The 25,806-nt window shown below is 42.4% G+C and overlaps 1 protein-coding gene across 2 annotated transcripts; it reads left to right on the forward strand.

Annotated features, from left to right (window-relative positions):
* Window positions 1–1,845: 1,845 nt before the first annotated feature.
* BUB3 (BUB3 mitotic checkpoint protein) lies at window positions 1,846–25,531 on the forward strand. 2 transcript variants are annotated; one of them, XM_065407696.1, is made up of 8 exons: window positions 1,846–1,932; window positions 5,772–5,966; window positions 10,837–10,906; window positions 12,559–12,710; window positions 16,455–16,613; window positions 19,181–19,358; window positions 19,733–19,949; window positions 25,181–25,531. In XM_065407696.1, exons 2-8 carry the CDS (start codon window positions 5,772–5,774, stop codon window positions 25,188–25,190), a joined length of 981 nt encoding a protein of 326 aa, XP_065263768.1. In that variant the 5' UTR covers window positions 1,846–1,932; the 3' UTR covers window positions 25,191–25,531. The 2 variants fall into 2 exon arrangements, with proteins under 2 accessions (XP_065263768.1, XP_065263769.1); XM_065407697.1 differs by lacking the exon at window positions 25,181–25,531 and having other exon boundaries at window positions 19,733–19,953.
* Window positions 25,532–25,806: the final 275 nt, after the last annotated feature.

The following is a 25,806-nucleotide window of genomic DNA, read 5'->3' on the forward strand; positions in this document are numbered from 1 at the left end:
AGATTCCTTTGTAACCCCCCTACATTTTAAAATAATCCTTTGACATACTCCTCCAAGCTTGAGAAATGAAAGGACGCCTTTTCTATTGTCCATTAGTAATTACCCTTGTTAGCTTCGTGAGAAGCAGACATCTTGAGTCATATTATATATACAGCATGTTTGCAACAGAAAGACTATATCGGTGTGGAATTGGCTGCTTTCCATTCTCTTTACATTAGTAAATGCAGAAGCTTACTCCTAGGGGTGATCCGGAAGGCAGCCAGTACTAATTCCAGATTGGATTGAAGGAACCTTTACAATCAGAGTCTCTCCTCCCACTCTTTCAATCTTGAAACTTTTTGATACTCTGTGGTATTAAGATATAATGAATCAGTGGGTAAGCTTCAGTTCCTTGGCACTATTTTATATAACTGCCTATCTTACATTTAGGAGCAGGCGTTTATAATTAATTTCCAATTAAAACAAATTTGACTCCTCTCAGAGGCTAATTGTCCTTTGCATTTCTCATTAATAAAACCCAATGCGATATAAGATTATGCAAATAAGTCAAGAAGAGCATTTGATGTCCAAGAACTAAAGAGAGTGGGCGAGAAACGAAATCGCTTAAAACTGCAAGGGGAATGCCGCAGCTATATCACAGAGGCATGAAGAGGACAGGTGGAATAAATACTATTCCATTTAGAGGAGCGAATATCATACAAAGTGTGTCCCACAAAGCTTTAAAAGGTTGAATAACATCTATTTATAGAGTTAAGTAACAGTAGAGAGGAAGAGAAAAATGAAGGATACATTTTCAGCTGAGGAACTTATTTAAAAAGAAAAGAGAAGAGGAGGAGGAAAATCAGAGAATCCTACAAGGCCAGTTCTAATGCAACTGGTTTTGCTAAGACTCCGAATTAAAATATATAAATACAAGTAAATAGAAAAAGCAAATAGAATGAGACGGGAGAACACTAATTGCATGCTTCTCCATTTCTTATTGGAGCCATAAAGGAAAGTGCACTTTTTAAAAGTATGCTCAAGGGGAATTTAGGGGTACATCTCCTGCCTGCTAGTACAGCGTTGTGTGCGCACGCATGAATGGAATAGTGAGTGTACGGATGGAGGGGGCCGCGGAGACAGCTAGTACACGGATGGAGTTAAGCATGCATGGACAAATGGTGCATGAGTGGAACTGGTTTATGGATAAATGATGCAAAGAAGGAGCGAGGGCTGGTATAGGGATAGAGTGGGTCTACCTACGCACCTATATCTATGTCTTCCCCATGGGTGGATGGGTGCATGAATAAAACTGATTCTTTGATAACAATGGAGCATGGATGAAGCCGGAGCTAGCCGGTGCATGGAGTTGGTGCGCGGGTGGAGTTCCGCACAGGAGAACATTCTGTGGGGCGAGGGGAACCCCCCCGCAAGTGATCCCCACTTTGGTTGCTTGTCCTTGACCTTTCACTACTGTTCACCAGCTCCCTTCTCCTCTCCCCCGGGAGAGCAGCAGCCACTCCAGCCAGATCAGCACAATCCACCTTCGTTATGTCCCATAAAGCACCTAGGCAAAGAATCCCTTGGCCAAACGGTAGCTCCGCCTGCACCAGAAGGTGGCCGAGACGCGCACACTGCAAGTCCCAGCGTGCCATGTCCCATCCGGAGACCGGCTCCTTTGGCGTACGCTTTTTCTATGGCACACTGGGACATGTAGTCTTCGCACAGAGAAGCCACCGGTGCCGGTTAGCGCGTTGCATGCTGGGAGTTGTAGTTGCACGTGTGCACGCGGGGTATGCTGGGATGTGTAGCCTCGTCATTCAAACCTGCCAATCGGAAGGACCCGCGCGGTGGTGGGGCGGGGTTGTGTTGGGGGCAGGCGGCCGCGGCGCGCGCTGAGTAGTGGCGGTTGGTGGCAGGCCCGGAGGCGCTATAAACGGGACAGCCAGCAAGGTAGGCCGGGCTCTCTGTGGGCCGGGGGGCGGGAACGACGCGGAATGGAGAGCCCGGGGCGGGGAGTTGTTTCCTGCTTCTTTCGGGGCCAGTGGAAAAGGGCCTAGATCGGGCAGGCCGGGCCGGGCTGGCTGCACCACTTCGGCCGCGCCGGCTCAGGGCGGGAGCTGCCTCAACCCTTCTGTCGCCCCCGCAGGGGAACGATTCGCTCCGCCGAGCTGGGAGTGTATCCAAACCAGACCCTCCGCCCCCCCGAGCCCGCGGCTCCCTCAGCCTCTCCGCCCCTCGTGCTGCCCCGCTCCCCTAACCTGCCCGCCCGGTCCCAGCTCCTCTGCCCGAGGCTCCCCCTACGGCGCCTCCCCGGTCCCCTCCGGATGCTCCCTACATTGGGGCCGGACCCTTCAGCCCCCCCACGCCCCGCTCTGTGCCCCGCGAGGCTCCCCACATGGGGGAGCACCTCCCCTGAGGCTCCCTACACGAGGGCCCGGCTCTCCTCAGTTCCTGGCTCCCAACTTCCCCCGAAGTTCCCCCTGCCCCCCAACTTCCACACAGGGACCCTAGTCCTTTTCTGGCCCTGCACATGACCCCGCCTCCTAGTCCTGTTGTGGGTACAGGCACGCTCCCCTGTCCCCAGCCTCTCCACATGAGTCCATCGCCCTGGGCATGGGTGCCCCCATCCGTCTCCATACCCGCGTACTCTCCTAATCAAGTCCTGGGTGCCTGCAGAATCCTAGCTGCTGCACATGGCCCCCAGTGCCATTCTGGGTGCCATTCATCCTCAGCCTCTACAGGTGGCCCCTCCAATCCAGTCACTGGGATGGGTGGGGCTGCCCCCCAGTCTCCACACTTGCTGTTCCAGGTGCACTTTGACGTTCCTGAGCTCCACACACAGTCTCTTTTGTGCCCCCGTGCCATCCTCTGCAGATGATCCCTCAGTGCTGTCCCAGGTGCCTGACCCCCTGATTCTTGTTCCGGGTGCAGATCGTTCCAGCTTCTGCACACTGCCCGATTCCTATCTTGGGTGCACACCCTTTTAGGTTTTGCCTCTCGTCCCAGGCAGGGCCTCCCCCCCCTCTCCCCTTGGTCCCCAGCCTGTGCTCCCACACCCTCAATTGTGGGCGGGCCTTCTGGTTCCCAGCTTCAGTCTCTGGAGATGCCCTCTTTCCTGCCCCCCATTGCATCTTGCATGCTGACAGGCCCCCTGTCCTATTGCCTGGGCACCCTCCCCCCATCCCATCCTGGGTGGTCCCCCAGTCTAGCCTCAGCCTTCCTGGCAGCCTCCACACACAGCTCTCAAATACTATCCCAGGCCCATGCCTGGGGCGCTTCCGCCAGCCTCCACACACAGTCCCCGAATCCCATCCTGAGTGCCCCCAACCTCTGCACATGGTCCCTCTGATCCCATCCTGGGTGCTCTCGGCCCCGCCGAGTGTTTCACCCCCAAACAGCCTTCCCAAGCTTCCTTCCTCAAACAGCCTCAACACACTTTCCCATCCCCAGGAATTTCTCTACTTCAAAACAGTCTCTAAGCACTCTCCCTGTCTCCTTCCCCCCAAATAACTCCCAGTCTTACCATTTCCTTTCCTCCAAGGAGTCTAAACACAAATCAGTCCCTCTTTCAGGAAATATCTTTTGGTGTCCCCTCCCCTGGCAAAGGATATTTATTTAATAAATGATTAGAAAGTGTAGTGTTTGCGTACATACATGTGTGTTTATGTATTAAGCTATCTGAGGTATTAAAACTTATTGCTGTGTCTTCATCTACACTACAGTATTCACAAGATCCAATTGTTCCTCTGTTCCCAAACAGATAAAAGTATTGTCCATTCCCTCATCTTCTGGCTTGATTATTGCAACTACTTCTTCCTTGGGTTTCCTGATATCTACATAGCCCATATTCAGTTTACCCAAAATGTAGCTGCTAAAATTATCTTCATAAACCATTGATTGTACCTTGAATCTCTGACTCTTCTCCACTGAATCAAATTTAGACTCACTGACCTCCCCTTCGCTGCCTACCTACATAACTGTCTCTCTCTACTTATCTGACTGTCTATACTATGCAAATTACCAAAAAGTTAAAACGGTCTTAGAACTTATTGAAGCAGCAGTGTAGACAAGTTAGAATTGCTCTTATAAATAGTGTAACTAAACTTCCTTGAAGCTTATGGGAATGGTACCAGCTTTTGAAGCATTTTGTATACTTTGACTCCAATCGGTGACTTTTTTTCACCCCCCGTCTTTTTTGGTAGTTTTCTTCCAATAAACAATACAGTATTGTATTGCCCTCCATTCTATCAAAGATGCTGGTCTTTGTCTCCTGTTACTTTTTTTATGCAACCTCCTATGTATTTGTGGCATGCCCTTCCTCTGGTGGTCCACCAAGCTACTCTTACACCTTATTTAAATTCTTCAAAACTTACCTCCTCTGGGGTGCCCACAATAAGTGAGGCAAGGATATTTACTCTTATTTTTTTATGTTTATTGTGTGGGAAGGAGAAGCTAAAAAAAACCTTTACCAGCACCACCATAATGTGCAGGTGCTTAAATTGAGTTATGCTGCTGTAAAACTTGTTTTTTCCCCCTATTCAATCCCTATTGATTATCACTTCTGTCATACCTGATATTTAATCCCTGAATTTGAAAATACTTCTATATGTTATAAGAACATAAGAAAGGCCACACTGGGTCAGGCCAGTGGTCCATCTAGCCCAATATCCAGTCTTCTGACAATGGCCAGTGCCAGATGCTTCAGCGGGAATGAACAGAACCTGACAATTATTGAGTGATTCATCCCCTGTCGTCCAGTCCCAGCCTGTAGCACAGTGGTTCTCAAACTTTTGTACTGGTGACCCCTTTCACATAGCAAGCCTCTGAGTGCGACTGCCCCTTATAAATTAAAAACACTTTTTTATATATCTAACACAATTATATATGCTGGAGGCAAAGCGGGATTTGGGGTGGAGGCTGACCACTCACGACCTCCCATGTAATAACCTCGTGACCACCTGAGGGGTCCCAACCCCCAGTTTAAGAACCCCTGCTCTAGCAGCTGGAAGTTTAGGGACACACAGAGCATGGTGTTGTGTCCCTGACCATCTTGGCTAATAGCTGTTGATGGACCTATTATCCATGAATTTATCCAATTCTTTTTTGAACCCAGTGAATTCAGTGAGGACTATGCACATGCTTAAGGATCAAAGCTTTGGATGGCAAGCAGTTTGGGTCAGGGACTATGCCAGGGTGGCCAAACTTACTAACTCTCCGAGCTGCATATGACAATCTTCAGAAGTTTGAGAGCTGGGGCACACCTGTCGGGGCCCAGGGCTTCAGCCCCGTGGGAGGTGCCTGCTGGGGCTTGTGGCTTCAGTTTCCCCCCTCCCCCCCAGAGGTGTTCAATGGGGCGCAGGGCTTCAGCCCCACTCCTGCTGAAGCCCTGAGCCCCGGCATATGTGCCCAGTGGGGTTGAAGCCCCGAGAACCTCCTCTGCGCTGGGCAGAAGCCATTACCCCACTGCAAGGCAGTCCTGAGCTCCTCACCCCTAGTCTGGTAGCTGGAGAATGAGGTGGGGGCGTGAGGGGCTCTATGAGCTGCACTTTAATGGCAAAAGTGGCTCGCGAGCCACAGTTTGGCCATCCCTGGACTATGCCTTTCTTTGATTTCTATGTAGTGCCTAGCACACATTTAGGTGCTATAAAATAATAAACAGAACTATTTTCTACAATTTTCCTATAGTATGTTGTTAGCTTTTAGATGTATTGACTATTCCACAAACTTGCCACTTCTAACTCCTATTAATTATTGTAATGACAACTAACTTTTTTATAATCTTAATTCAGATGACTGGATCAAACGAATTTAAATTAAACCAACCGCCAGAAGATGGTATTTCATCCGTAAAGTTTAGTCCTAATACATCTCAGTTTCTGCTTGTTTCATCTTGGGATACTTCTGTCCGTCTCTATGATGTGCCTGCCAACACCATGAGACTCAAGTATCAACATTCAGGAGCAGTGCTCGACTGTGCATTTTATGTAAGTATGTCATCTTGTCTATGTTGGATTCCAGTTATATACCAAAGCTACAAAGGGAGTACTTTAATCTCTTAAATTAAAGTGGCTGCTTGAAATGCAGTCCGCTTTTTAAAAGTGTAAAAAAGCTACAATTGCCCCTACTATTTTTGTGGTTTTTTGACTTTTAAAATTTATTCTTTCTATCGCTGTGTCAAAGATCCATACAAACAGAGGTAATTGATTGTAGTGAAATGGATTATACAGAAAATGCAATCATATACAAAGCCAACAAACTGAAATATAGAGAATGTTGCTCTAGGTTTTTGTCTCAGTGATCTTGGTTGCTTCTTTTAGGTAACATTCAGACAGATGTGGATTTTTTTTTTTTTTTTTTAAGTTCAGGGCAGATGGCCTTGGGCCTGCCAGAACCAACTGGAGGCACTGATCTTGCTGTAATATTGAGGGGTTGTAACAATTCTGAAACTCAGTTACATTATTCATATTCTAAAATTGTCTTTTAAACTATTAAAAATTGCTTTAAAAAGCAAATCAACTTTACCATCTGTTATTAAATATTTAGCCCCCGAGCCTCAGATATGTTAGAGCTGCTTCAGATTCTCTGGTGTGCAAAGCTGCATTAAGGATGCCTTATCTAGACATAACAGGATCATCCCAGGGGAGTCACTTGGGCCATGTCTACACCGTCACACCCCTGAGCAACATAAGTGTCACCCGCATAAGTGGTAGTCTTCACAGCTCTATGTCGGCAGGAGAGCTTCTCCCGCTGACATAGCTACTGCTGCTCGTGGAGGTGGTTTTATTATGTTGACGGGAGATCTCTCTCCTGTCAGCATAAAGCAGCTACATGAACAATCTTACAGCGGCGTAGCAGCATTGGTACAGTATGGTTTAGTAATGCAGAGTTCCTATGTCACCCTGTCTTTCTGCAGGGTGTGGGACATAGATGTGGGGAGCTCCTGCATTCTAGTAATCCCTGACTGCCATAACAGCCCTTTGGGACCATCTGCAGTTGATATAGGAATGCCCTGATTTGCAATGAGAGACTGACCTGCTGCCTCTATGCATCTTCTCCTCTTTTTTTCCCTCCACCTTGTGATGTGCTGTGTCCCCATCCACCATAGCTGCAGACCAACTATTTAACAGTGCAGTTCCTCAGTTTATTGTCCAGTTCTGGAAAGTTAAGCATGAAGGCAGCTAGTAGGTATATGTGAGAAGTTAGTGTATTATGAATAGTTATAGCTAGTACACCTTTACCCCGATATAACGCTGTCCTCAGTAGCCAAAAAATCTTACCACATTATAGGTGAAACCGCGTTATATCGAATTTGCTTTGATCTGCCGAAGCGCGCAGCCCTCCGCCCTTCCTCCCCCCACCCCTCCGGAGCACTGCTTTACTGCGTTATATCCTAATTCGTGTTATATCGGGGTAGAGGAGTACAAGTATCTTGTGTTCAGAATATCTTTCCTTAAAAAGATCATTAATTCTTGACACAGGAGAAGGTTGAAATAATCACTTGCATCTGACTAATCTTTAGGTCAGGAAGTTTCTTAATTAATCTTGTAGGGAAAACAATAGGTGCATTCTAGAGAATTTATGGTAATTCTACTATTGTGCAGACTTTGTGTATTTTGGGGGGAACCCTTTAACTAAACTTCGGAAGTTCTCTTTGAAATAAACTGGTAAACTGTGTTCACTTAATATGGGAACTAATTAGAAGATAGGTCAGGCATTTCTGTTTACCCTTTCTCATAGTACAACTACAAAGGGGTATTCAATGAAATTGAAAGGCGGTAAATTTAAAACAAATAAAAAAACATTTTAATATAACAATCAACTGGCATGACAATCAGATGTCAATGTGGCTAAGACTTAGCAGAATTAAAAAAGGATTGGGCTTTTATATGGATAACTAACATTGAGTCAGAATGGTGTGGATGTGGATGGATTCCAAATTTTTTTTTGGAAGTGATAGAAACCCTCAGGATAGAAGACGTTTCTAATTAATGGGGTTGGGGAAGAAACATTCCATTGGGCAGGTTATTCCATATCTGCCTGTTGCATGGTTTCTTTGCACCTACGTCTGGTACTGGCCAGTATTGGAAACAGGATACTGCATTATATAGGCTGCTGGTTTAATCTGGTATAACAATTCCTGTGTTGCTATTTGACCTGTGCTTTACTTTACTGAGAACATGCACAGGAATCAAGCATCCTTTAAAATGTCTATCCAGTTGTCACTGCTATTTATGATATTCTTTAGGGGAAAGCAGTTAAATTTATATTCTCTTTTTGGTGTTCTGGAATACATTAAAAGAGAGCAAACTATTTTGAATGTCCTGCCCCATACATAAGCATACTCTACTGCCACAATATTGATGCATTCTTGGAAGGACTTCCAGTTAAGACTAATTAAACTTACACCTAAACCTTCTATAGTATATCCTTGGTTCTAATCAAATTTAACACACAGCCATTTGTGGTTCTGGTTTTCAGCTTTACTTTAAAAGAGACTGTCACATGGTTTGCCCTTTATTGGGTGTCAGATGCCCAGTGTACTTGTGACAGGCTCCACTGAAGGGCATGAGTCAACCTTGGTCTGCCAGGGGATAGTTAACTGCCTAAGGCTTTGTCTACACTACCGAGTTTTGTCGACGCAAGTTATGCCGACATACAGCCATCGCTGTAATTAAACTGCTGTTGCATGCCCACACTGCTCCTTGTGTCGGTGGAGCGCATCCGCAATAGGAGCTCTTGCATCGACACAGATAGCAGTGCACTGTGGGTAGCTATCCCACCGTGCAACGGCCACAGGGTGCTTTGGGAAGGGTTTGCAATGGCTCATGGGGGCAGGTACAACATCACAATATGAAGGTTTCTCAATTCCATAGTTCCATGGATATCCTAGATTGCCAGCCGTTTTTCAACTGCCCTGGTAACCTGCAACCCACCCGTGTTTGCCAGAAAGCATGGATCCTGCACTGCTGTTCAGTATTGAGCTGTGCAAAGCTATAAGAGGAGCCCAATGTGGGGGGCTATTTGGCTGGGGGATGTCTTGAAGGAGCATATTAACACTGAGCTTCAGTAATGTGTGTTGCTGTAGTATGCTGAGCCTAACATTGTTTGTTTGAACTGTGCTATGAACCTTGTAGTAATTGCTGTGTGTGCCTGAAAAGTAACACTTAAAATCACTTTTTAAAGTAGCACTTGGTAAACTGACACTGCTGAGCACTAACACAAGAAGCCCACAGATGTGTGTGTGTGTGTAACGAGTGTGTGTGAGAGAGAGAGAGAGACAGTGTGTGTGTTGGGGGAGAGTGTGTGTGTTGGCATGCTGTCTCTTTAAGTTTAGACAGCAGCCGGAAGCAACCAATCCTGAGGCAGAAGCTGGTGCACAGTCAGCTGGTGTTCCCCTATCCTCAGATTCCAGCTCAGCAGAGACTGCTACACCGGTGGAGAGAGAGGACACCCTAACATCAGCCCCTGCCTGCTTCCCCAGCTCCGCACAGCAGAGCAGTCGCTCTCTTCTCTCCCCACCTCCCGCAGCAGCAGCCTGCCCTGTCTGCCAACTACTGCGGTCTTATGTGAGCTCTCCACACTGAGCAGTTTCAGAACTTCCTGGGGCTTTGAAAGGGGAGTGGCGCTTGCCTGTCTAGCTGGATGCAGAGCAGCGGAGTTCAAAACAGTGAGCAGAGTGGTCACGGTGGGCATTGTGGGATACTTCCTAGAGGCCAGTTATGATGATGTGATGAACGCAGCGTCTATGCTGACACTTTGTCAATCTAACTTTGCCGCAAAAAGCTCTGTGCCTCTTCTCAAGGTGGTTTTATTTTGTTGGTAGGTGGAGCATTTTAGTGTATACACCTCCACTGTTTAGTCGACAAAAGCTGCCTTTTGCTGACAAAGCACACTGTGTAGTATAGACAAGGCCCAAGTAACTGGAAGGCAATTAACTAAGGAGCATCTGGGCCTAATAAAAGGCTTTGGAGAACTCAGTTGGGGAAGTTTCTGAGGAGAAGGGAGGCTCTGTAGGAGGGGAGCTCCCAGGGAACCTGAACTAGGCAAAAGCTCTCCAGGTAGGGAGACCTAGGAGAGACCTTGAACAAGACTACAAAAGCTCTTGTGGCAGTGGAGAAGCCTGAGACTATACAGCAGAAGGAGTTGCTGCCAGACCCCACAGACTTCTGTTTTGGGACTTTGTTTATCTGGTCTCTGAAGTATGAGCCTTAATACCGTTATACAAATGCTCCTTTCAGAAGGCTTTATTGAAGGAAGAGGTATTGCTGTCAAGTAGACTTTGGTTTCTCCTTGACCGGGCTGTTATAGTGATCTCATTGACAGGGGAAAACTGAAGCAGGCCACCTCAATGCCACACTCGGCTACAAGAGGGTGCTTGGGAGGTCATGGTGCCCCTTGTACATGGACACACCAGAAGTTAATAGGACGATTAACCTGCATTGACAGTCATTTGAAGAATCTGCATGTGTCACTAATTCAGATAGAAAATGGAAAAAATAAAGTTTATTTGTACAATATATCAAATTGCAATTACTAATTAATTATTATTTTCTTCTACAGAAATTAAAGCACTCCACCTAATATTGTAAAACCCTTTCATTCCAAAATATTCCCAGACCCTTGATTTCAGAAGTTCTGAATGGGTGCATGATCTATCTGTGTGGATCTGATTGTAGGTTTAGGACCTTAACCTCCACCACCTCTACCTATGAATCTCCATCTTTCTTAATTTCCAGCAAGAAAGGAGGTACTTTGGAGTGTGCCCAGGAGGTTAAGTGTGACACCTCGACACTTAACTTATTTAAGCCCAGAAAACTGAACATATACAATAAAGCAGAATTTCTTACTTCACAGGATCCTACACATGCCTGGAGTGGAGGATTAGATCAGCAGTTGAAAATGCATGATTTGAACACGGACCAAGGTAAGCTGGCTGAATACTGTAATAGATGATTTTTAAGTGAACAAATAATGTGTGGAATTTGTTTATTTTCAATTAATTTATAATTCTAAAATTCAAATAAATATATGGCTGTGGTTTTCTAGATGGTGGATACTGGCTTAAAGAATAAAAGCTGTTTGATTCATGAACTCTCTTTGTATTTAAGTGTAGTGTTTTAGAAAGCAGTTGCAGATATAATAGGAGAAGTTCCATTTACTTTCATACATTATTATATACTTTGTGCATGTATTAGATAAATTAAACCTTTAATTAACCATGGACAACTCTAAGCCGAATGAAACCTATGGTCTCAAGAGAGCTGCATAAAGTTATTTATCCACTGGCTTCATACCACTGCATTAATATGTGCAGTGTGGTGACATATATACCAAAAAACCCTACGTTATTAAGGTTGCAAAGTCAAGCACACAAAAGTTAGGAAATGCCAAAATTAAGGTTACTTGTGGTACCAGCTTAGCCTACAATAACCATAATCTTTTCTTTTGTCTGATGTTTACATTTTCAACTCTATAATAACATTCAGTTTTATACATTTAATGAGTATATGCATGCTTGCCACCTGTGGTGGTGGTACTTGTGTTAAATGCAATTTTATCATTCCCCCTTTACGGCCTCACATGCACTCTGCCTACTAATCAGTTTCTGTGAGGGAACATTCAAACTTCTAAGCAATGACAAACAGCTTGCCATTTTCCTTTTAAAAGGAACCTGCCAGAAAAATGTTTTCTTCCCCCTTTGTTTTCCAAACTACCCTTGTTGGAGTTGTAGGAAGATGGGCAATATTGAGTCATGCTCCAGGAATGTGATTAAGATTTGGCTTCTCATGACATAGTGAGGCCAAAATGGGTGCAGTGTGACATTGGGAAGGAGTGGTTCCCAGCTTTCCAGCAGGACATATGGAAGGTTTTTCAGAATGGGACCTTATGTCACGGAAGGCTATTTAAGGGAACTCTAGAAGTTTCTATAATCTTACTAGTTACAATTTTCCTTTCTGTTCAAAGATGTTTGAATTAGGGTAACAAAAGGAGCCAGGTTTTATAGAGAGAGTACCAATACAACTTTAAAAACCTCATACTGTTTTTCTGTATTATGTGGTAGGTAGTGTGAAATGAATAATGGTGTGCTATGACCGTTTCATTGTCGCCTTTTGTTAGGAGTGCCTAATTTCTAACAAGTGGCAAAGCCCTGAGTTAATATGGCTGTCCTACACTTACGTTGATTAAACTTTTGTAATACACAGTCAATGTCTGAGATTTTCAAAAGAGCCTAAGATTTAGGTGCTCAGCTCCCACTGAGAGTCAATCACAGTTGGGCACCTACCGCCCCTTTGTGCCTCTGAAAATCTCCACATGGCTGCCTAATGCCCTTAAGCTCCCTTGAAAATCTCAGCTGGTATCTAGACAGTCTACATTTAACACTTTTAAAAAGTGTATTGATTGCAAAGATCAGAAGACCAAGCACTCTTTAAAAGATATCTCAGCATGCCAACACATTAGTGAATGGCAGATTATAGTTTGTTACTTCTATATGAATATTGTTCTGCACTTTTCATTCAAGAAATTGTGGATTTTAATGGAACCAGTAAAGTTACATATAAATCTATTCTCTTGTAGAAAATCTAGTTGGCGCGCATGATGCTCCTATCAGATGTGTTGAATATTGTCCAGAGGTGAATGTAATGGTGACTGGAAGTTGGGATCAGACAGTCAAATTGTGGGATCCCAGAACTCCTTGCAATGCAGGAACTTTCTCTCAACCTGAAAAGGTTTGTATTTAAACAATAACTATTATATACATTAATACTAACTGTATACTATCATCTGTTAAACTATATATATAATGCATCCAGTGACTGGTTAAGAATGAATGTCCTCCAAGCAAGGCATTTCCTTTTAGTTAGTCTACTGGGTGAGAGGATGTCTTGTGGCACTGTCAAGGGCCCTGAGGAAATGTTCTGCCTTGACGCTATGGCTATTATAAGATCTGAAACTTGTATGCTAGCTGATATATGAGAAATAACCACTGAGGACAAATTTACAGCAGCTGCGCTGTTGTTGTGCTTCTGGTGAAGATACTCTAAGCTGACAGGAGAGAGCTCTCCCATCGGCTTAATAATTCCACCTCCATGAGAGGTGGTAGCTATGTTGGTGGAAGAAGCTGTGCTGCCGACATAGTGCTCTCTACAGTGCTTAGGTTGGTATAACTACATCGCTCAGGGGGTGTGGATTATTCACCCCCCTGAGTAACATAGTTATACTGCAATAATTTTGTAGTGTAGACTAGGGCTAAGTGGAAACATATGCTTTGGTGTATAGTGTTCTGTGTATAGTATAAATCCTTAGCTAGTCTGTGAAGATTAGTACAGTAATCCTTAGTTTAAGGATTCCAGCTTTCATTAGGAAAGTAGGACTTTATTCTCAACACGTCTTTTGTAGTCTTTGGTAAACAAATCAAATTCTTGTACATCGAGACAAATTTGAAGAAAACGTAGAGCTCATGAAAGTAGGACTAATATCACTGGCTTCAGTGAGATGTATTGAAGGATGTGCTGTGCAAACTTCCCCAAACAATTCTACCACTGTGCCCCAGTAGTGATCTGCTGCACCTCTGCTGTTCAAATTCTGGGATTTTACAGACCAAAGCCCCCAGTAGTTTTGAATTTTTGGTATGATGTGCAGAAAATTGGATGGTGGGAGAAATTAGTATATGAAAGAAAAATTTACTTTGTGTGAAAGATGGGACTAAATCATTTAATCATTTTTGTGATGAGTTGAATTTTAGTCAGCATTAGCACAGAATACATGCTGCCATCTCTTTGCTGTTATTAATATGCAATTCTGCTGCTGACAAGCGTAGAAAGAAAAGAATAAAATATGGCATTGTAAGCTTTAGTCACATAGAATGCTAACCTTTTCACTCTAGGCAACAGTCTCAGTGGATATACATGGAGATTATATATATCATATCATTCTATCTTCATAACCAGATGGTAGCTAATTTTAAAGAACACTTTACAGTTTTGCATTACTGTTGATTTCATCCATTTCTTTAGATTATACATGTTGTCCAGTTGTAGTTAGAGCTATCAGTATGTTCCACGTTGCATCTAAATTGCTATTATTTTTGCCACAACACAGTTGAATCTACTTCTGGTAAGAACTTTATTCTGAATAGAATAATTGCATTATTTCTAGTTTTTTATTTATAGTTGTATGTAGCATGTAAAGAACTATGATAAATTGCTGACAGAATATCGTATAATGGACAGCCACACTGAATCAAGCTGCTTATTGGTTCAGCAAGATTCATTATGTCACTTTTTTAATATTGTCTTTGATAAATGAATACATCTAGTCAACTACATGGTAGTGGTTTCATTTGATTTATGATTGCGAGGTGTAGAAAGAATGCTTATTATACAGGTGTGACACCAGTTTGTAAAGAAGATTTAGGATGTTTAACGTTCTTAATGTGGTTGTTCCTATGTATGTGAAAATTTATATTGTTTGTGTGAATGTCTGTTTATACCTGCATCAAATTTTATGTAATAGTCAAAAATGATCATTATTTAAAATGCATAACTCCTTGTGATTGTCAGTATAAATGTAGACTATTAAATTCTTTTCATTATACAATCTGAAGCAGAGTAGTTTCTTGACTGTCCTGTAAAACTATTGGGAAGTATTTAATTCATGTTTAAAACTAAATCTTATTCAAATGCTTGTCCTGGCTTTGCGCTCCTATTTTTCTTGCCCTCTTCATAAAAGGAGGACAAGTGGGATTGGGCCATTAGATTTCTTCAGAAATTTCTGATAAATCTTAGGTAGACTGAACATTAGAGAGCCAACCCATTAAAAAACGAGAACAAACTTCAAATATTCAAGCATGTTTTTAGAAACGAAGTTAATTAGCAAGACAGCATGCCTGAATGTAGGTAGCATAATACATAGAAAGATCATGTCAGGTAGTTTAGGACCAAAGATGGTTTTGTAAAAACACTTTTACAAACCCTGACATATATGGAAATGTGTTCATTAAATTAAATGAAAAATTGATTTTATTTAAGCATTTCCTGGTATTAGCAAAACTCAGCAGCATCATGGGTAGTACACGAAACCAGAAAATGAAGTTGACTTCTCTAGTTTTACTGTACAAATAGATGTCAAAATTAAACAGCATAAGTGGTGAAAAATGTATTTAACTTTTTTTAGTTCTAATGAGAGGCTGACAACGTAAGTAGAATGTTCTATATTTAGCCATGTTAACTTGCTTTAGCAAAAGTTTGTTTTTACTACTTGCCACCCTTACTAACATTCTGGTGGCAGCAGCACAGCTGTGTGTTAGCTAGATTTTGTCCTGGCTATGCATCATCAGAATGCTTAATTGAATTCTGATTGCAGAATCTGTACTGACAATGGGAGACAAAAAAAACCCAAGCTTGATTTTATTTTATTTTTTTCAGATCCCAGGTTGAGTGTACACATCTAGTAGTTAGAAACCCAATCTCTTGCAAACTTAAAAGATTCTGTGAAAGTTATTGAGGAAACAATAAACATGAACCCTTATGATGTCATTTATCAGAGTAGCATTGCACTTCATGGGCTGTTTTTTTTTTTTTTCCCCAGACGTGCCAAGTAGCTCTGCTCTGATTGACTTAATTTAGAATTGTGCTTGCTCAACATCTCTGAAAACAGGTTTTAATATTTCTTTTCTTGGCAGCGTACCCCTTAATGATACTCCCTTTTGATTAACAAAGCTCATGTCTGAGAGAGGATTTTTTTTTTTTTTTTAAAGAAACATGGGATTATAAGGGGGAAGAAAATAAAAGGAAAATATTTGGTAGAGTACTGTGTTACTGCTCTACAGGGTTAATATGATAGTGGCTGCAGGTTTGTGCACATTATAAGTAAAGACGAGTTCCAATTTGAATAACCTTTTCTCTCTTTCAGTTACTTATAATTTTTTCAAATTTCTTTTTTTGGTCTGAAATTTTCCATTTATGTACATAAAGAAACGTTCTCTTTTTACTCAGAAATTCTGCACATGGGTAACACAGTAGCTGAAGGCAGAAATATTAAACTTGGCTTGTTGTGTGGATCTCACTGAGATAAGGAATAAGATAATTTTGAATAAAATTGACTAAGTGATTAAAGCCTGAAATGTCATATGTACATATTAGCTAAAATACAGCACAAAGTTCAATTCTGCATATACAATGCTACGATATTAAGCTGCATTTTAAGGTATGCACTAAGGCTCAGAGTTAAGGTAGAATTTGCATCTTCATGTCGTGTACTGCCAGATCAGCTATGCTCCTACAGACTACTGCAACTCATCCAGCACTTAAATTACAGGCTGAAAAAAGAAAAAAAAAATCTATAGCTATATTTAATTGCAGAGGTCATCTGTTTTTTAATTGCATGTTCCAGTTAATTCATCACTTGATGATAAAAGGTGGATATCCAGGCTAATCAAACTAGTAATATTTTTGTAAACTTCTTTTGAAAAGGTGTACACTCTCTCTGTGTCTGGAGATAGACTTATTGTGGGGACTGCAGGTCGTCGAGTTTTGGTGTGGGATTTGCGGAACATGGGTTATGTCCAGCAAAGAAGAGAGTCAAGTCTGAAGTATCAGACCCGTTGCATCAGAGCGTTCCCAAACAAGCAGGTATGTATGCTGTGCAGTAACTCTATCCCTGATTCAGATAACTTAATCTTCTGTAGCAAAAATGGATATGTTTTGATTTCTTACTCAGCTCAGTACATTTTTTACTCATTTAAAAAGTTATTTAACTTGAAGAATTCATAGTTTAATCTCTGAAAATTAATGACCGATATTGAGCTACTTGTTCCCATGTTCTTTAGCAAATACTGGTGTAGTTTTAAAATGTTCACTTAAAAATGCCCCAACCCTTTTTTCTTTGCTATCTTCACTCTTCTCTTAATCTTCCCCTCTTAATCATTGTTTTTAAAAGGTGCTAGTTAATGCATCAGAACACTGACAATTAAGCCTTTCCAAAATAGCAAAAGAGGCAGAGGAGGAGAGAGAAGAGAAGACTTACTGTTGCTGTGTGACTTTTAGGCATTTATGCCATCAGTTCCTCAAGAGGTGCTCAATTCAGCAACAATAGTGTGGCCTGGGATATAGATAAGTGTAGTATTGTGCAGCATATTTAACTAAAAATTGTTGTAAGCTTATTTACTACTTGCTCCATCACTGTTTTGACACCTTATTCTACTGGGTTCCCTCTAGAGTCTTTGAAGGCCATGCCTTGTATGCCAGAGGGAATTGCATAAGAATAAATAAGGTCATCTTTCCTTCCATCATTCCCTTCCCAAGGGTTTAATGGGGTGCCTCTGCGGCGCTCCTGGAGTGGAAAGCAAGGAACAATTTGGAACAAACTTTTCAGGTGCAAGGTAGTGAGAGCTGGATAATACATGCAGTGGGAGGCCTAGTTATTCATTCTAGAGCTAGTATGAGTAGAAATATGCCAGGCGCACCAGGTGTGGGGCAGGTAGGCTCAACCAGGCAGGATCCAAGTGTGGAGGGGCTCAATGTGGGGTGAAAGGATTCTGTGTGGGACAACCTGGGTGGAGGCAGCTCAGTGGGGGGTCTAGGTGTGTGGGGGATCTGGATGCCCAGAGGCTCGTTTGGGGGTGGGGGGTGGGTGGTTCCAGGTGTAGGGGCAATGAGACTCTGCAGGGACTTCCAGGTGAAAGTGGTTGGGGCTCAGCGGAGGGTTTGGGTGTGGGGTCTTAGCAGGGGGTCTGGGTGCTGGGGGAGTGGGGCTTGGGATGGGTGTTTGGGTGCAGCTAGGTGGGGGTCTGATGTGGGGGTCTGGATGTGGGGGCTCAGGGTGGTGCAGGAGGATGGGGGTTTGAGTGCAGGGAGCTCAGTGGGGGGGGTGGTCTGGGTGCAGGGGTGGGGGTCCAGCGGCAGGGGGGCTCCAGATGCAGGGGTTGAGGTTCAGTGGGTTAGGGTTCGGGTATGGAGGGCTAGGGGGGTTCTGGGTGTATGGGGTGAGGCTTGGCAGAGGTGTCTGGGTATGGGAGGACCAGATGAATGGGGGTTGGGCGGATGGGGGAGCAGCTCCCCATACAGTGACCCCTCCCCCGCAGTTGAGGAGTGATGGGGGCAGGAAGCAGGGGAGGATGCTGAGCTTCCTGCAGCTGGGAGAGATTTCTAGGGGTGGGTCTGACACAGCCCCAACCAATCCTTGCAGGGGAAGAGGAAGTCCTCTCCTGCCTCCAGCTCAGCCGAGACTAGCAGCTTCCTGGCTCAGGGTAGGAGCCATTGGCTAGGGTATCCCCAGCCCTATGGTGATTTACCTCTCTGCCGGCTGCTCCAGGTGCCTGAAATGATGTACCTGTACAGCTAGGGAGTGGTGTATGACTGCTCTTGCAGCTTCCCTTTGCTTCCTTGTCAGAAAGTCATTTTTCTGCGGGGAAGAAAAAAAATCTGTGGGGGACATTAATTCTGTGCACATGCAGTGGCGCAGAATTCCCCCAGCAGTTTAGAAAGCTATATTTTTCCATCTCTGATACTTGTGGTGGTGGTCCAGTTACAACTTGACACTTCAGACTATAATGTAGTTTGGGATTTAAATAATTTTGCTTCAGGTAAGCCTCATTATTTTCCTATTTCTGAGAAACTTTTATATTAAACCCATGGCAAAGTTACAGAAAAAAGATTTATTTAAATTTGCTATGTGCCAGTACTATAGTTAGATAGAGAAGCAGATGCTTTTTTGGAGTGCAAGTGGCATGCTTTGAAATTACTATTCTGATTTATTTTGTGCATTTAGTTGAATGCATTTGTGAATTTAGTTGCTAACCTGAACTAGTTTTAATGAAATAATATACTGGAAATATGACCTGTCACCCTCTGAGTTTCTGTGAAAGTTGTGATCAGTAGGGTGCTTGGGACAGGTGGCCAGATATGGAGTGTTCAACTCTGTAACTTGCTGACCAGTTCTAGACTCACCAAGCTTTTATTTGAGGTGCAGTTGAAGTTGCAGGAAAGCTTTTTTTCCTATGACTTTTTAATTATTAAATTGTGTGGATGGACCCTGAGTTGTATACATGGGAACCATAAATATGAAAGCAAATATTCATAATTTTTTGTGAAAAGTGTTTCTTGTGTCTGGTTCTAGAAATGTATAAGATTAATCATAGTTATCAAAACTTCTGCATATAAATCTGACAATAGGTGTATTTTTTATTTTTTTTTGGCAGGGTTATGTTTTAAGCTCTATTGAAGGCCGCGTTGCAGTAGAATATTTGGATCCAAGTCCTGAAATACAGAAGAAGAAGTATGCATTCAAATGTCACAGATTAAAGGAGAATAATATTGAGCAGATTTATCCAGTTAATGCCATTTCTTTCCATAACATCCACAACACATTTGCTACAGGTACAGTAGATACTTATCAGGTTGTATAACATTATTGGTACTAAAGATGTTTAAGTACATCTAGTTCTTGTTAGGCTTCAATTAAGAGGTTTCAGCTGTTACTGGAACATTTGATACACTATACTTAGTGCTTTTAACAAGATGTTGTAATTTTTCTTTTGATGCAGTGGGACCCAACCTTAACAGGTTTATTTCTTTAACACATTAATTGTGGACTCTTCTGTGTTACAAAACTGCTTCATAGTGTCCTTGGACAAGTGACAGAATAATTCATTATAGCGTTTGTCACTGTCTGGTTGCATTAAATTCTATAACGGTTTGGTTTTCTTCCAGTTACAATATCTTAACTCTTTTTTTCCAAAATCCATTTGTAGGTGGCTCCGATGGATTTGTAAACATTTGGGATCCATTTAATAAGAAGCGACTGTGCCAGTTCCACCGGTATCCCACTAGCATAGCATCGCTTGCCTTTAGTAATGATGGAACCACCCTTGCAATAGCATCATCATATATGTATGAAATGGATGACATTGAACATCCTGAAGATGGTATCTTCATTCGCCAAGTGACAGATGCAGAAACAAAACCCAAGTGAGTCTGCTTTACCTGTATTCGAACCTTTTCTAGCATTCATCCCAGGATTTATTAATTTTCCTAAAGTCATGAATAGCATTATTGATGCCTAGTAGATAGTGCAGCTTGACAGTAGGGTTGGAGTTGATTTTATCTTGTTCTCCCAAGCTTTCAATATCCGTAGGTTGATAGATGTCTGATGGCTAAAATTGTGTCTAGTTGTTTTGTAACAGGAGAATGTCAAACTCCCATTCTTTTTGAATAAGCACTTTTATTTGAAGCTGTGGAGTTATTGCTAACTCACTTCTTCAAAATTAAGTTGAAGATTTCAAGAATAATTCATTTCCAGCAAATGTTGCTGTATTGTATCTTTAAGACTTTGAACTATTAATCTTTTCTTTAAACACTGATAATACATCTAACCTTTCCCCTTCAAAGCAAATGCATTGAACTGGTTCTAGGGAATGCATAAAATCAAGTAAAGGGGTCCCCATCCTCTGTATCTTGGAGAACAATCTCTTTATATTTTGAGTATTTAACCCTTTAACAACAGACTCTATGCCACCATTTCTGGCAAAGGGAAAACAATGATGTTTTTGGTGCCAGGCAGAATAGGCTTCTGTTAATGCCCATCTGAAAGAAAGCTAAATGGAAAAACTGACATCACAGTACAGAATTATACACTGGAATAACCTCTATAGTTTACGTGATCTGGCACTAGGTTAAATACACAGGATTAACAGTCTGGATATTATAAAGGTTCTCGAGGTTTGTCACTGCTCACTAGTTTTTTTGCTTTTCTAAATCTCAAACTGCTTTGTATTTACGTTTTAGCCATTTTGTTCTGGGAGTTACTATTCTACCTATTTGGTATAGCCACTCTCCAGAGTTTTGGACTCTGAGCCTCAAGATTATGTGATTTATTAAAATCAATCAATATTGCATCTCACTTTGGAACAGATACTCTGACATTGTTCTTTTTCTCTTTTAATGCACTGCTCCACAGGCTGTCATGCAGTGACACTCGTTTTAAAACATCACAATTTTATGGTTATTTTAGTAACACTGAGGGTAGAACACTAGAATAACTGTCAAAGTGTCTGGGGTTTGTCCCCTGCTTCTTAACAGTCTGCCCTGAGGTTGGCACCCACATTTGTGAGCCTCTCCAAACAGGTTGTGTGTTCTATACTTAGATTTCACCAACCAAGTATCAATTGTGAACTCGTCAAGTACTATAACAGCCATAACATGCAGTGTCAGCCTGTGTGATAGATGGTCCTTTATACCAAAAATCACAACAATATTCAGGTATCAGAGCGGTAGCCGTGTTAGTCTGAATCTGTAAAAAGCAACAGAGGGTCCTGTGGCACCTTTAAGACTAACAGAAGTATTGGGAGCATAAGCTTTCGTGGGTAAGAACCTCACTTCTTCAGATGCAAGTAATGGAAATTTCCAGAGGCAGGTATAAATCAGTATGGAGACAACGAGGTTAGTTCAATCAGGGAGGGTGAGGTGCTCTGCTAGCAGTTGAGGTGTGAACACCAAGGGAGGAGAAACTGCTTCTGTAGTTGGATAGCCATTCACAGTCTTTGTTTAATCCTGATCTGATGGTGTCAAATTTGCAAATGAACTGGAGCTCAGCAGTTTCTCTTTGGAGTCTGGTCCTGAAGTTTTTTTGCTGTAAGATGGCTACCTTTACATCTGCTATTGTGTGGCCAGGGAGGTTGAAGTGTTCTCCTACAGGTTTTTGTATATTGCCATTCCTGATATCTGACTTGTGTCCATTTATCCTCTTGCGTAGTGAATGTCCACTTTGGCCAATGTACATAGCAGAGGGGCATTGCTGGCACATGATGGCATATATAACATTGGTGGACATGCAGGTGAATGAGCCGGTGATGTTGTAGCTGATCTGGTTAGGTCCTGTGATGGTGTTGCTGGTGTAGATATGTGGGCAGAGTTGGCATCGAGGTTTGTTGCATGGGTTGGTTCCTGAGTTAGAGTTGTTATGGTGCAGTGTGTGGTTGCTGGTGAGAATATGCTTAAGGCGGGTTGTCTGTGGGCGAGGACTGGCCTGCCTCCCAAGGTCTGTGAAAGTGAGGGATCATTGTCCAGGATGGGTTGTAGATCACTGATGATGCGTTGGAGAGGTTTAAGCTGAGGACTGTAGGTGATGGCCAGTGGAGTTCTGTTGGTTTCTTTTTTGGGCCTGTCTTGTAGCAGGAGGTTTCTGGGTACACGTCTGGCTCTGATGATTTGTTTCTTTATTTCCTTGTGTGGGTATCGTAGTTTTGAGAATGCTTGGTGAAGATCTTGTAGGTGTTGGCCTCTGTCTGAGGGGTTGGAGCAGATGCGGTTGTACCTCAGCGCTTGGCTGTAGACGATGGATCGTGTGGTGTGTCCGGGGTGGAAGCTGGAGGCATGAAGGTAGGCGTAGCGGTCGGTGGGTTTTCGGTATAGGGTGGTGTTAACATGGCCATCGCTTATTTGTACTGTGGTGTCTAGGAAGTGGACCTCCCGTGTAGATTGGTCCAGGCTGAGGTTGATGGTGGGGTGGAAGCTGTTGAAATCATGGTGGAATTCTTCCAGGGTCTCCTTCCCATGGGTCCAGATGATGAAGATGTCATCAATGTAGCGTAGGTAGAGAAGGGGCGTGAGTGGACGAGAGCTGAGGAAGCGTTGTTCCAGGTCAGCCATAAAAATGTTGGCATATTGTGGGGCCATGCGGGTGCCTATAGCGGTGCCACTGGTCTGGAGGTATATATTGTCACCAAATTTGAAATAATTGTGCGTGAGGATAAAGTCACAGAGCTCAGCAACAAGTTGTGCTGTGTCATCATCAGGGATACTGTTCCTGACAGCTTGTATTCCATCTGTGTGTGGGATGTTTGTGTAGAGAGCCTCTACATCCATAGTGGCTAGGATGGTGTTTTCTGGGAGGTCACCAATGCATTGTAGTTTTCTCAGGAAATCAGTGGTGTCACGGAGATAGCTGGGAGTGCTGGTGGCGTAGGGTCTGAGTAGGGAGTCCACATATCCAGACAGTCCTTCAGTGAGAGTGCCAATGCCCGAGATGATGGGGCGTCCAGGATTTCCAGGTTTGTGGATCTTGGGTAGTAGATAGAATAACCCCGGTCGAGGCTCTAAGGGTATGTTGATTTGGACCTAACCAGATCAGCTACAACATCACCAGCTCATTCACCTGCATGTCCACCAATGTTATATATGCCATCATGTGCCAGCAATGCCCCTCTGCTATGTACATTGGCCAAAGTGGACATTCACTACGCAAGAGGATAAATGGACACAAGTCAGATATCAGGAATGGCAATATACAAAAACCTGTAGGAGAACACTTCAACCTCCCTGGCCACACAATAGCAGATGTAAAGGTAGCCATCTTACAGCAAAAAAACTTCAGGACCAGACTCCAAAGAGAAACTGCTGAGCTCCAGTTCATTTGCAAATTTGACACCATCAGATCAGGATTAAACAAAGACTGTGAATGGCTATCCAACTACAGAAGCAGTTTCTCCTCCCTTGGTGTTCACACCTCAACTGCTAGCAGAGCACCTCACCCTCCCTGATTGAACTAACCTCGTTGTCTCCATACTGATTTATACCTGCCTCTGGAAATTTCCATTACTTGCATCTGAAGAAGTGAGGTTCTTACCCACGAAAGCTTATGCTCCCAATACTTCTGTTAGTCTTAAAGGTGCCACAGGACCCTCTGTTGCTTTTAACAATATTCAGGTTACTCTCAGTCCCAAAGAACCAGTCACTTACCCCAGTTCAATTGTACCTTAGATCTATCACCAAAGGCCGTGCTTGTAGCCAATCCTATGATAAACTATCTAAGGATTTATTAACTAAGAAAAATAAATTCGTAATTTACAAGGTTAAAGCAGGTAAACAGACACACAAGTTACAGTCTTAGGTTCCAAAAGGTAATGGAAGATGCTCTAATATTTAAGCTCTATGTGTCCTTGAGGGCTAACCCAAGCTAAGTAGCTTGGGGATCCCGTCCTTATGCCTTCTCCAAATTCGAAGCAGCATAGTGTTACAGTTCCTTCTAGTCAAGGATGTTTATTCCCTTCCCCTAAAGTTCAACCTGTGGTGGGACGAGGGTTTGTACATGTCCCCTCTTCATGGTTGAGGCAGGAGCAATCAACAGTATTTTGTCCATTGATGTTCCACAGTGGTTTGTCTGGTGTCAATAGGTCTTTTGTTGGTTGGAAGATGACACCTCTTGTGGTAAACTTGGGATTTTTTAAAATAAGTAACTGTACGGTAAAATTAAAATACTTACCGTTATGGGGCTTACAGTGGTAAGAGCTGTTTTCAGCTATTTCTATCTGTTGTTGGTTGTGGTTGCTAATTCTGTAGATGCTTCATTCTGCCTTATGAGGAGGTTAATCTACAATTAAACAATATTTCCTCTTGGCCCTCCGTTATTTTCTGAAACAGATGGTTCATCGTTTCCTGGGCTGTTAAACACAGTGAGGTTAAGGTTAGACTCTTGGGAATCAGCTAGTTTTGAATCTTATTAGGCTGTAGAAGGAAAACTAATCAGAATACTCCTTAATATCATTTTGAGACTGTAAACAATTATTTATTAGCAAACAATTGATCCCAGAAGGGCAAATTGTTTGAGTCAGTAATGAGCTGAGAAAAGACAGAGCATATCTGTGTATTTGGAAAATAATTGTAACGTAATTGCAATGCATTTAGACAGGCATCTATTTGGACCTGTTTCTATCTTCTGATAACATTAACAAGGTTTATATGCTTTTCTGACATTTATAAGTTGCTTGTGCCAACCTTAGGACACCAGCTTTCTGGTGACTAAGAATGATTTTTAGTACCGAATACTATAGTGTGAATGCATCATATCAATGTTTGCTCCTAAAATGGAGCACTTTTCCTTAGCTCTCTGCCTAATAGCTTCAGTTAGTAGTGCTTTTTAGTGACTTTTTCTCCTGTCTCAGGTTAATGTGAACCATCTTACATTTGCAGATATTTCATTTTAAACACATGGCAAAATAATGCCTTTTAAATAAAGGATATTTGGGGGGCTTATGACTTTCTGACAAACAACTACATATTTTTGGTACAGTAAAATAGTTGTCCTTTCTGTGCTGTTTTGGATTAATAACATCTTTATTTTGTATAGAAATTTTGAAAATATAAATGCTCTAAAAAGTCTAAAGGTCACTTGTTGAAACATACTTTTTTTTATTTTATTTCAGGTCTACTTAAAGTTATCGCAAAAAGCTTAATCTCCTTTCTCTATGAAAGATTTATTTACCTGCTCCTAACCTGAAATGGTGATTAAAGGGTAATTTTGGGAAGAACAACTTTTTGTAGTGCTTTTACTTTTTACCCAAAAAACTTGTGTATTTATGTACCTCAGTATGCTATACTCTACTGTCATATCTTTTCTATTTAGAACATCAGAGAATCAATGTTTTCTTTAACCACAATCTGAAATGTAAATTAGTTCTTTTCTGTAAGCAAACTTACTGCATTTTGTAATTTTTTTAACTCTGGGGACTTCCAGTGATCTCTGAACTGCTCAATAAATCTCTTTCAAAAAACCTCATCTGTAAATGCATTGGGTAGTAACTTTCATGTTCTGTGGCAGTGTGGCCTCCAGGATGGATCATTGGACATGAGTTCTGAGGATGTCGGCTATGGCAAATCACTTAACCTTTTTCTTTTTTCCCCATCAAATAAAATGGGCTACATACCTAACAGGGATGTTGATTATTCAATCACTGTTCTTACAATGCTTGCAAAATAAGGCTAGGCTGTAGTGACAACTTGATGGCTAGTGCAGAAAAGTTTCCCATTTGAAGGAAAAGCAAAGGCTATG

The sequence above is a fragment of the Emys orbicularis genome, chromosome 7, assembly GCF_028017835.1.
Source record: "Emys orbicularis isolate rEmyOrb1 chromosome 7, rEmyOrb1.hap1, whole genome shotgun sequence".
Classification (NCBI taxonomy): domain Eukaryota; kingdom Metazoa; phylum Chordata; order Testudines; family Emydidae; genus Emys; species Emys orbicularis.